The 12,172-nt window shown below is 44.2% G+C and overlaps 1 protein-coding gene across 1 annotated transcript in view; it reads left to right on the forward strand.

Annotated features, from left to right (window-relative positions):
- The window catches only part of poln (polymerase (DNA directed) nu), a 76,676-nt gene that overhangs the window by 48,551 nt on the left and 15,953 nt on the right, over window positions 1-12,172 (forward strand). Inside the window, exons 19-21 of the mRNA XM_079491288.1 lie at window positions 1,345-1,422; window positions 7,476-7,587; window positions 9,740-9,822. Coding sequence (XP_079347414.1) covers window positions 1,345-1,422; window positions 7,476-7,587; window positions 9,740-9,822 — 273 coding nt within the window. The remainder of the gene's footprint in view (window positions 1-1,344; window positions 1,423-7,475; window positions 7,588-9,739; window positions 9,823-12,172) is intronic.

Consider the following 12,172-nt stretch of genomic DNA (forward strand, 5'->3'; position numbering starts at 1 on the left):
TCAGGGATGTCCCTGATATCATCAATATTGGCCAGCAACTCTACATCTGACCTCAAACCCTTAGATCTCCATACTGTATATGGAGCTGACCTGTTCTGATATTCCATATGTTGATCCTTCCCCATCCATCCTTCCTCTTCGATGTCTCCCTTTTGACTGATACCTGTCCATTTAGACGGGCCTGCCCCAAAGTTATTAGTGCAGCCGTGCCCGGCAGCCGGCAAAAAAAACAGTTCTCAACAGGCCCGAAAATTCAGAACTTACCCCCCATGCTAAAGCACCAGCACTCGCCCAGCAGTCTGCTGTCACCCAGGCGGATATGTTGATCTGACCCCCCATTCCAAAGCGCCAGCGCTCGCCCAGCAGTCTGCTGTCACCCAGGCGGATATGTTGATCTGACCCCCCATTCCAAAGCGCCAGCGCTCGCCCAGCAGTCTGCTGTCACCCAGGCGGATATGTTGATCTGACCCCCCATTCCAAAGCGCCAGCGCTCGCCCAGCAGTCTGCTGTCACCCAGGCGGATATGTTGATCTGATCCCCCATTCCAAAGCGCCAGCGCTCGCCCAGCAGTCTGCTGTCACCCAGGCGGATATGTTGATCTGACCCCCCATTCCAAAGCGCCAGCGCTCGCCCAGCAGTCTGCTGTCATCCAGGCGGATATGTTGATCTGAGCGCCAGCGGCGAGGTCGCTTCTCGGCCTCAGGCGTCTTACTGGTTTTATACTGTATGTATTTTACAGAAAACGTTGTCTGTTCATTTTTAATCTGGCCCCCGACAAGTACCCCATATGAAAAACTAACACAGAAACCAAACTAAACTAATCCTTTTCATGAAATAAAAACAAAACTAAAGTACTGTAGCAAACCCATTTTAAATTCTAAAACTAAACTGAAAATGAAAACACAAAGTCAAAATGAAATAGAAATAAAAACTATTGAAACATTCTAAACGATAATAACCTTGGTGCTGATATACTCTCTTCTTACTGCCCTCACTCTGACATTATTTTTACAAGGTCCATTTTCATTATAAATGCCCTCGCTTTTCACCCCAGGCCTAGAAGAGAGAGAGTGACAGGACACAGAACATTTTATGACAAAGCAAGTTGTGACATGAATGATACAGGGGCATTGTTGTGAAAGCTAGCTAGAAGTTGCCTTGTGTAATGTGTAATGTGTAATGTTAGTATAATTATTTTTCAGTTATCATATAAGATGCACTGCGTGAATACAGCATGCCTGAAGTTACATCTACATCTACTACTACTTCACAGTTTGCAGTGTTAATATATATATATTTTTGTGTTGCATTGCATCCTCAGAGCTCTGTGTTTGGTCCCCTCAGGAAAGCAGCCGGAGGTGGTGAGCGTACATCCCCGGGCCATGTTCATCCCTCAGGACGGGAGGACTTTCCTAGCTGCAGGTAAGGGTCAATGAACACATAATGGGAAAGGATTTGTTGGGGTGGTTATTTTTGGGGAATCAAGGGTTGGATTGGGGGTAAAGTCCCTGCGACATACTAGCGTCATGTCCAGGGCGTGTACTTGTACATCAAGCTGCCTCACGCTACAGAAACAGGAGATAGGCTCCGGCCCTATGGGCCTCATGGCTCGGCAAGGCTACTTACTTACTTACTTTACTTAATGCCTGCTGAAGCTCAAATTCCTTATGAGATGCTAGTAATAATATAGGTATGTTTTAGAATTTATATATAAAAAATACTCAAAACAAAGGTTGCACATCCCAAGCTTCAAGTCAATTGTGGACAAAATACATTTCCTTACTTATTTTATTTTCCACACACCAATAAACTTGACGCTTACAGTATGTGTTTTGGCCAAGAGCCTTCATCGGAGCATTTCCAATATTTTCGGCCAAAAACTAGGATTGCTCTAGGAATGTATAAACATTAAGTTTAGTGGTGTATGCCAATTTGCCAAATAAAATACAGTAAGTGGAAACACACACTGGAGTGGAGTATTTTGTCCTCTATTGACTTGAAGTTTGGGTTGTGCTGCAATTTGAGTAATGCAGTATGTACGCTGATAGAGTTGTCAGGGACTTGCATAACCAGGGGTTAGTTCAGGGACACCAGAGGGATGAGAAATCACTCGATGCATTCGTTGGCGAAGAGCGCGATCTATCATAAACCACTGAAAAGACCACATGACCGAGATCTCCATCAACATCAGTGCATGTGTAGAACGTAACGAAATATTCAAGCCAATGAATGTGTGGGAGATGTGTGGGAGAGAACACTCAATGTTTGTTCTCTCCCACACAATAGATCTGCATTAAGTTAAGTTAACCAAGTATCCTATATCATAAGATTACTACAAGTCTTTTGCGAAAACCTGTCAGTCCATCCGTCCGTCACACCACCATATATGACTGTCAGTCCGTCTTGCCTTGTGACACGTCACGCCACCATATATGGCCATCAGTCCGTCAGGCCTCATGACACGCTCCATATATGGTCGTCTCCATACATGAAGATCACAACACTGACCTCATCAAACCCTGGATATAACCATGCATCGAGAAGACTGGATCATCACCTAGATCTGCATATATGGAGCCGGCCAGCAACTCTACATCTGACCTCAAACCCTTGGGAACGATCACCTGTTCTGACATTCCATATGTTGATCTGACCTCGTCAAACCCTGTACACTGCAGACACGCTCCATATATGGCCAGACCTCATCAAACCCTGTACACTCAAAGACACTGCCCCCGCTGCCACCCTTAGATCTCCATATATGGAGCTGACCTGTTCTGACATTACATGTTGATCTGACCTCATCAAACCCTGTACACTCAAAACATGCTCCATGTATGGCCAGTACAGAATAGATTACAGAATTCATTCCATATGTTGATCTGACCCCCCATGCCAAAGCGCCAGCGCTCGCCCAGCAGTCGGCCATCACCCAGGCGGATGCGTGTGGCAGCCACGTTACCATGAACAGCAAAGCCAATGTGGTATCTACGTATACAGTGAGTACCATGTACTGTATCTATGGTACGGTGTGTACCACACCACCGCAGATACATTTACCAGAGTTCAGAGCAGCTGACCTCGACTCCCAAGACGCCATTATTACCCTATATATCCTCCTAGTAGATGGGGTTGGCTCTCTGCTATAGCGTGCTGCTGAGCACTTCCTAGAAGACCCCCATCAATCAACTGCAGCCCACCACAGACGAGTTGGAGTCTCAAAGTGCTGGTCTAAGTTCAGCTCTTAAATCTTTCCTCCCTAAGTCACTGCAGTCTTCATAGTCTGTCTGTAAAACATCACTTCCACCGCTCTGAGTGGTACTCTGTAAAATCCAGGGTGTTCATTAACTTCATTCATTCATCATTTTTACACTCTCAGAGTTCAATGAACACTCTGGTTTTGATATATTGTTACTTATGTTCAAAGTGCCAAGGCCCCTTGATATTCCTTTTGATTGATTGATTGATTGATTACTTTATTAACAAAGGGATGTGATGTCACGATGCGTGACCATATATGGAGGCATGGGTGACTAGACGTGATGTCATGATATGGACGATATGGAGGCGTTGGGGTGACGGACTAACGGATTGACGGGAAATGCAACTTTTCTTAGTAAATGTGACCTGTGGTCACAATAAAAGGCAAACAATAAATAAAAATAATAATCTAAAACAAATAAAATAAACTCCCCAGGGGCTGAATTTGGCCCGCGGGCCACCAGTTGAATATCACTGCTCTAACCTCTCCACCTGCAGCTATTCCATGTCCTATTGTAACATTTTGTAACGGATCTCTTAACCACTTAAACCCCATGTACTTCATTGCCCGGCATCTCCCAGGGGTGCATAATTGCCCCCCTCCTTTTGTCTCTGAATCAAATCTCTCTACCGAAAATAGCAGATCTATTTCACAACAGCTCACAACGCACAGCGTTTATCAAATATTCACTGAATGTTTTTGTAGAATGTCTGCTTACATGTCTAGCTCCATCTATTTCTGGATGGATCCATACAAGGATTCCTGGTAGTGTTTTTATCTGGAACACCTTCCTCTCTTTCTGTGGAGCAGCCCTTACAGAAAACACGCACGCACGCACGCACGCACGCACGCACGCACGCACGCACACACGCACACACACACACACACACACACACACACACATACATGAGATACGCACACGTACATGTCTAACACAGGATTCTCATCACAAACATCACATCCATGTTCTATCACTCTTATTACCGTGTCTTTATGACACACACACACACACCACACACACACACACACACACACACACACACACACACACACACACAGAGAGAGATAGGCTGCAGTCAGCAGAATGCTTCAGAGGCTGCCAGCCCTGCTGAAGACTGAAGAGAAACGTGATCCGTCTCATAAAACATTGATGGGAGGATATTTTTAGCAACTTCCTTTTTCACCTCATCACAACCAAAATCCAGCTCCACTTGTCACCCCTATCTTCTCCATCCATCCTTCCAATTAACTCTCTCTCCTGTCCATCTATTATACACCTGGCACACAACATGCGTGATACAGGCCTACCTACTGTATGTGATGCATACAGTAGGTAGAACCCATTATTAATCCTGAAGGAATATTCAGTTCAGTCATAGCAGCAGCTCATTAAGGATGAAATTAAATATAAAGGTAGAGGTGAAAGGGTAGAGAACAAGTACAGGGAAGTGGTAACACTATTAACAAAAAACGGTAACTAGAAAAGTCTGCACTTCCGAGCACAGATCTCTGCCAGGTCTGGTTGCCTACCCAGGGCATGGATGGGAAATATCACATCTGACTCGTTGACCCTCAACACTGGTGCCCCCAGGGCTGTGTGCATAGCCCCCTACACACATGACCACGCATGTCTGCAATGTCATCATTAAGTACGCCGATGACACCAGTGAGACAGCCTAAAGGTCAATACACTGGCGCGATGGTGCCAGGAGAACAACCGCGCTCTCAACGCTGGAAAGACCAAGGAGCTGATGGTGGACTTCAGGGGGAAGAGGATGGAGCATGCATCAATCTACAGTACATAAATGTTGTTGCAGTAGAAAGAGATCCATGGCACCCACATTTATGACGACTTTAAGCGGGACACCCACACCACGCATGTGGTGAAAATGGCACAACAATGCCTGTACTGCTTACAGCACCTGAAGTAGTCCATGGTCAGCCCCCGTATCCCATGGTCCTTCACACCGGCACCATCAAGAGCATCCTGATGGGTGGAATCATCATCTGGTATCAGAGCTGTACTATTCTTGAACACATATTAGCCTTGCCAGCCACACTGAAAGACTGTGGAGTACTTTCTATTTGGCTCAGCTGCCATCAGGTTTATGAACAAGGACTATACTAAGCTAATACACTGCCAGGACTAACTATTGCTGTTTGGCACTTTATGCCACGTAGCTATGCTGTTAAGCCTGATATCTTGATGACCGATACTGTTATGCTACTTCATATAGTTTAGATTTTAATATTGATTTTATTTACGTGGTTTAGTTTTAACACTGACCACCTTGAGGTTTCAATACTGAGTTTTAATGTCTAATTTGAGACTGTAGCTGCCCTATTTTACGGGCCTTTACTCTGTGATTGGTATTGTTGACAATATAGTTAAAACTTGAACATTCAACACGCACACAAAACAAGTTTTGGTAGTCAGTTATGGTGTAAATACATAGTGGTCAAGCTCAACACTGCACAACAAAAGCTTTGTTATGAATACTGTGACCAGTCTAAAACGTGATTTGTCATGCATCACTTTTCCCTTGAGTTGAGCCAAAGCAAGAGCAGGATTCTCTTAGATGTTTTATTCCCCCTCTGCCCCAAGTCAAAACAATCTGTGGTTGGTTTCCCAGTGGTGTGATGGAAAAGTCCCCTTTTCCCTCATCCATTTTGAGTCATTTTGCCTTGATTCTGCTCAGTTAAATTTGACCTGCAAGTACAGGATGAGTTCAATCAGAATTTCTAGACTGTGTGTGTATGTGCGTGCGTGCATCCCTTCAGACGTACAGTACAGTACGTCAAGACAAGGGGTATAATGTTGTTGCACGACTGCAGGGTCTTAATAAAGGCTGTGACACACCAAGCCGCCGATAAGCGCCTAGGGGAGAAAATAGGTTGTAGATAGAATGTGCCGTATGTTTTATTATTATTATTGAATACTTTATTAGTCAGAAGTGTGCACACCGGCATGAATGCACTGAGGACTCTCACAATGCATCACAATGCAACATGTTGTGATCTATCTTTTGAATAATGTTTTTCGCTTAAGAAATGTTTTGGAATTCTGGGAAATATTTGGACATTTTTCCATTGATATTTTTATCAGAAGTTAGGCATCAGTATAAAGTGTAATTTCAATTACATCATATATACAATATTGTTATTTACTGTAGATATGGAATGTATATGTGTTTTATAACAATTCTGATTCTGAATTGCCTTGCCCACTTTTTTTTTAAAACCCACACAAACGAACACAACAGACAGCAGAAAGTAATACAATAAAAAGTGCAAAAAGAACATGGTACAAATTTTGGACATTTTGGGAAACATGCTCAAAGCAGGGACACCAGGTTGAAAGTCGTTAATGAAGACCTTGTCGGTCTCTTCTCGGATCGATGTGTTTGTTTAGTGTATAGACGGAGAGGACACCTGGGCTATCGACCCTCTCAATGAGTCCAGACACTCAGATCAATGACAGTTTCACTGGAACTCCCAAATACTGTCTGTCTGTCTGTCTGTTGATGTACAGTATATGTGTGTGCTTTTGCATATCGTTGCTGTCGGGAGGAAACCACCTAACTTCATTTTTTAGGTTTTTGATTTTATTGCATAAATCAGTTCTATTGAACACCTTATATTCTGTAGTAAAAAGCGCATACGGTGCCTCCCCCTGGCCAGCCGGGGCGCCTGATAGAGGGGAAAGGAACTGGTTGGAATAACGTGTTCCTTCCACGCGCTACGTCCAACCAGGGAAACTCCCCCATGTCGGGTGTAAAGGAGCAACTTGGACACTCAGGCATGAAGGAAGCATGAGTTCAAGTCCGTTGCTCTCCTCAGGTTGGTGGAGGGTGTTACATTAGATATTTGACACGGGTGAAAAATGGGTTACAAAATGTGTTACATACATAATACTGTCGTCATGTGGTGGGCATGTTTTAGTTGTTTATTAGAGATGCACGATATTGAAATTATGACTGATATCCCATCTCAGATTATTTGCAGGGTCATATCGGCCGATACTGATATATTATATTATTATATTATATTTATATTGAATTCGAATTATTGTTTTGACACTCTTGAGTAGTGAGTACAAAGACACAATGTACAAAGTCACATTATTATTGCGTCATCAATATCTGTGATATTTTGAGACCGATCCGATATACCAATTTGGCATTTTATTGTTTTTTTTGTGCAACTGTGTTAGACTTCTGCCAGGTAGAGCTGCGTCTGTTGGCCCATCTGTCCTCTGACCCTGAGCTGCTCCGTGTCTTCAGCGACCCCCAGGCTGATGTCTTCAACATGTTGGCCTCACAGTGGTGGGTACTCCAACACACGCACGCACGCACACACACACACACACACACACACACACACACACACACACACACACACACACACACAGGTAAAGATTACCCTCTTTAACCATACTTCATTGAGCGGGGTCCCCCAGGGGTCTATACTTGACGTTCATTATGGTTAAAAGAGAGCAATAGATTAGCATGTATAGTGTGGAGACTAGAGAGTTGAACAAGGTTATAGAATCAGTTACAACACACATACGTCCTCACACGTAGCATGCAACACTTAAGTTAACAGACAGTCAAATCAGGTCATAGGCAGGATAAATTATTCAAGAACTTACTCGTTAACACTCCAATAATAACAAGCACACACAAACATGCACACGCCTGTTCGAGTGTATCTCTCTGTCTCTCTCTCACATTTTTAACTTCTTCTATTTTTAACTCTCCAGCTATTGTCTCTCTTTCTCCCTCATCTTTTTCCCTCGCTCCATCTCTATTGTCTCTCTCTTTTTCTCTCTCCGTCACGGCTGCCTAGATTTATTTCTCTCTCTCTCTTGCTCGTTTTTTTTATCTGCCTCTCTCTTTTTCTCTCTTGCCATCTCGCTTGTCTTTCTTTTCCTCTCTCCACCTTTCTGTCTCTCTCTCTTCATCTCTCCCTCTCTCGTCACCATCGCCTATATCGCTTCAAACGTCGGCAGCCTTGTTGCCATGACAACCCCGCCAACTGCCTCCATGCTTCGCTCTCATCGGACACCCCCCAGGCCCGTCACCTTGGTGATCACATTGCTGCCCCTTTGAAGTGTGTGTGTGTGTGTGTGTGTGTGTGTGTGTGTGTGTGTGTGTGTGTGTGTGTGTGTGTGTGTGTGTGTGTGTGTGTGTGAGTGTGAGTGAGAGAGTGAGAGACTGAATCCAGCCCTCTTCCGGTACTACTGTCATCCATCTCTGTCCAGTGTGTGGCTCTCAGGGTGGCTGCTTAACAACATTAGCCCACCACACAACCCACATTAATAGCTCTGCTGAGGCTACGCTTTTGTCCTATCTCTCTCCGTCCCTCTCTCTTTCTCTCTCTCTCTATGTCTCTTTCTCTCTCTCTCTTTCTCTTTCTCTCTCTCTGTCTGTCCCTCTTTCTCTCTCTGTCTCTCTCTCCCCCCTCTGCAGTAATTTGTGGCTGTGCTGTCAGAATAATATATTGAACCACATTTTATAGAAAAACAAGTTATAATTTTAAAGTTAGAATGCTATAATTATTCCAGCTCCTCTAGTGGAGTTGTGCCTGTCCAGCAGGGGGCCGTGAGCTGTGTCACAGTGCTACCTGCCCAAAGACGTAGTGGAGGATAAACCCATTTAAACTCACTTTACCCTAACCCACCATAAGTAAAGAATGACATGTGTGCGTGCGTGCGTGCGTGCGTGCGTGCGTGCGTGCGGGTGGGCGGGCGGGTGTGCGGGCGGGCGGGCGTGCGTGCGTGTGTGCGTGTGTGCGTGCGCGCGCCTGTGCGATGAAGAGGAGGGATATTGAAGCTCCTCTGTTTAAAGGCTTTACCCTGAGGCTACTGGCATGGAGACATTAGAAATCACACCATACTGAAACCTACACGCACGTACCGTATGTGCATGTGGTCGCATGCGGGTCGCGGGTGTGTGGGCCACTTTACCCACACACACTGTCTGTCTGACACTGTCCTGTCTCAGGCTCCATCTTTGTCATGCTTATTAATTCTTGAACCAAGTCAATAGACTTTTTAATGTTTGTTTAGAGCACTTTAAACTCCAGGCGCCCCTCACTTCACACACGTGTTATTTCTTTCTTTAATACACCCTCCCTCCCTTCCACATCAGACACAGGTGACAATACATAGCCTCAAAGATCTGACTCAAATAATAATCCTCGTTATACAGTAGTTATTTTATTATTATCTTGCAATAAATCCACTTCTACTGGCCTTTCAGTTTGAGTCCTCGCAGTCCTCACAGAGTAAATGTTGTCTGTCTTACTGACTGAAATCTGATTTGCCTCTGGACAGACTTTCCTGCCTCATAACTTAACTCCTCATTAAGTCACATGTCAATGATAACACTCGATTAGCTCATTATTGCATCACTCATCCCCTCAACCCCCCTCCACCCTCTCTCTCCCTCTCTCTCTCTCTCTCTCTCTTTACAGGAAGGGGGTGAATGTAGAGGATGTGACATCAGAGGAGAGGGAGCATGCCAAGCGCATTGTCTACTCCGTGGTTTATGGGGCTGGTGAGAAAACACACACACACACACACACACACACCTACATTTGATAATGATGTTATTGCTGACAATAATGAATACAGCCCTTTATAAAAACGAGTTGGTCAAATCACGCAATATGATTTGTCAAAAGGTGTGGCATTATAACCATATCATGGCCATGACGTCTTTCTGTCCATATCTGTATTACTCTGCTTCTACTGTATTAACTAAGAAAAAAGTGTTACTAACTAAAAGACTACTATAACTGTCGGTCACAAGTTGTTATCTACAACCAAATTGAAGGTGAACTTGATCCTCTCTTGAGGTGTATGGAGGTGTGGATGTGCATGTCTCCAGGAAAAGGTCCACCTCAAAAGAATGATACGCGATGACACGCGGAGCTGTGGGAAGACGACATTGATGGAATTGAATAAAAGACTAAATGAAGTGACCACTGTTAAGCAAACAAAATGGATTGACAAATGCTTTGATGACTAGTGTTTCATATCCTCAAACACCATCAAAGTGCGGATTAGACATAATAGCAATATTCCTATGGCAGCATCAGAAAGGATGACAGGCAGTGAGATTGAAGAACCTGTTGCATACTTTCTTACAAACATTATTGTTGCTCCTCAACTTCGTGTTGGGCCGAACAACATCCCTTAGCTGTGATGTACAAGTAATGTGTTAAACCACTTAAACCCTATATTACAGTATATAGATATAGAGCAGTGTCAAGGACCCCCAAATCAACATTTATTAGGCCACGGACCCCCCATTTGAAAACATATGCCAGTGACCCCGATAAGGGGGGGTTTTTACGGCTCTAGCAGTGATTCTGAAACATATTCATTTCATGGACCCCCAGTTTCACACGCATTATGCTACGGACCCCCGATTTAATGGCATTTCTATCTCTGGTACCCCAATTTATATTGGAAAACCACTGTTAATTTAACTCTGAGAGTGTGCAAATGGTACCAAATAGACCCGTTACATTTGTACACTCTCTGAGTTACAGACCCATAAGGGTCCATTTGGTTCCTAACTATCTCAAATTGAGCTAGGTACCCCCTGGAACTCCCTCAAGTACCCCCAGGGGTCCCCAGACCCCCATTTGGGAACCCATGATATAGAGGGTTTAAGAATAGGTTATATACTAACCCCCGAGTGACCCATTGCAACACGTGAGCTTATCTTCTTGCAATAAATCCACTTCTCTTGGCCCTTCAGTTTGAGGGCAGTTTGATGTGGTTTCATCCGCCGTCGTCGTTCAGCTAATCAAACATTATTGATCACTAGTCTCACGCGTTCATTGGACACCTGTACGCGTGAGTTAGAAACGCATCTCTAAATGCTGGTACAGTCCCAAGAGGGTGTTAGCTGGAGAGATAGCATGCAGGTAAAAGAGCAAAAGAGAGGGTGATGGAGAGAAAATGTTTCATTTATTGCACACATATATTCTTTGGTAATCAAAGATTATGACTTTTCTGCATTTTTCCCTTGCTTCTTTCTGTTGCTCATCCTCATGTCCCTGACAGAGGAAGGGCAGAAGCAGCAGAAAGCAAAAGATAAAAATAGGTGGAGAGAGAGAGAGAGAGGTGCTGAGGGAAAACTAGAGATGAATGTACATACAGTATAATGCACCCTTGTGGCCCATAGAGTAGCTTGCCTGCAATATGTGACCCATTTGTGACACACACACACACACACACACACACACACACACACACACACACACACACACACACTTCTTACTGTTCAACCGCTTAGAGATGCTGCTCTTGTGGCTACACACTGACTGAACCATGGTGGGCATGAACGCATAAAAAAAATATGTGGGTCAATTAGTCCTGTCATCATTAGCAGTGAAGGTGATTAGTGGAGTGGCTCTGTGTACACATAACGTGTGTGTGTGTGTGTGTGTGTGTGTGTGTGTGTGTGTGTGTGTGTGTGTGTGTGTGTGTGTGTGTGTGTGTGTGTGTGTGTGTGTGTGTGTGTGTGTGTGTGTGTGTGTGTGTGTGTGTGTGTGTGTGTGTGTGTGTGTGTGCACGCGCTTGCATGCATTTCATTGTCTTCATCAAGCTTATTTCTTCATCTCAGTTGAGCATGACAATCGCATAATATCCTGTTTACAATTAATAACCTCTTAATGAAGGTCTAATGGAGTTAGCTATTGAAGCACATACAGTAAGTGCCCAGAAGGCGCTCAGCAGTGTTAACCACTGAATTCTGGGGAAATCTTTAGCAGAAACTTGTGGCGTGTTGTGAGCTTGTAGATCGGCTATTTTCAATGTAGAGCCCCTGGTATAGAGCCCTGAGGGACTCCGGTCAAGACTCGCTTGTGTCTCTTTTTTTTATTTTTTATTAA

Source organism: Electrona antarctica (genome assembly GCF_951216825.1).
Source record: "Electrona antarctica genome assembly, chromosome: 21".
Taxonomy (NCBI): Eukaryota; Metazoa; Chordata; class Actinopteri; order Myctophiformes; family Myctophidae; genus Electrona; species Electrona antarctica.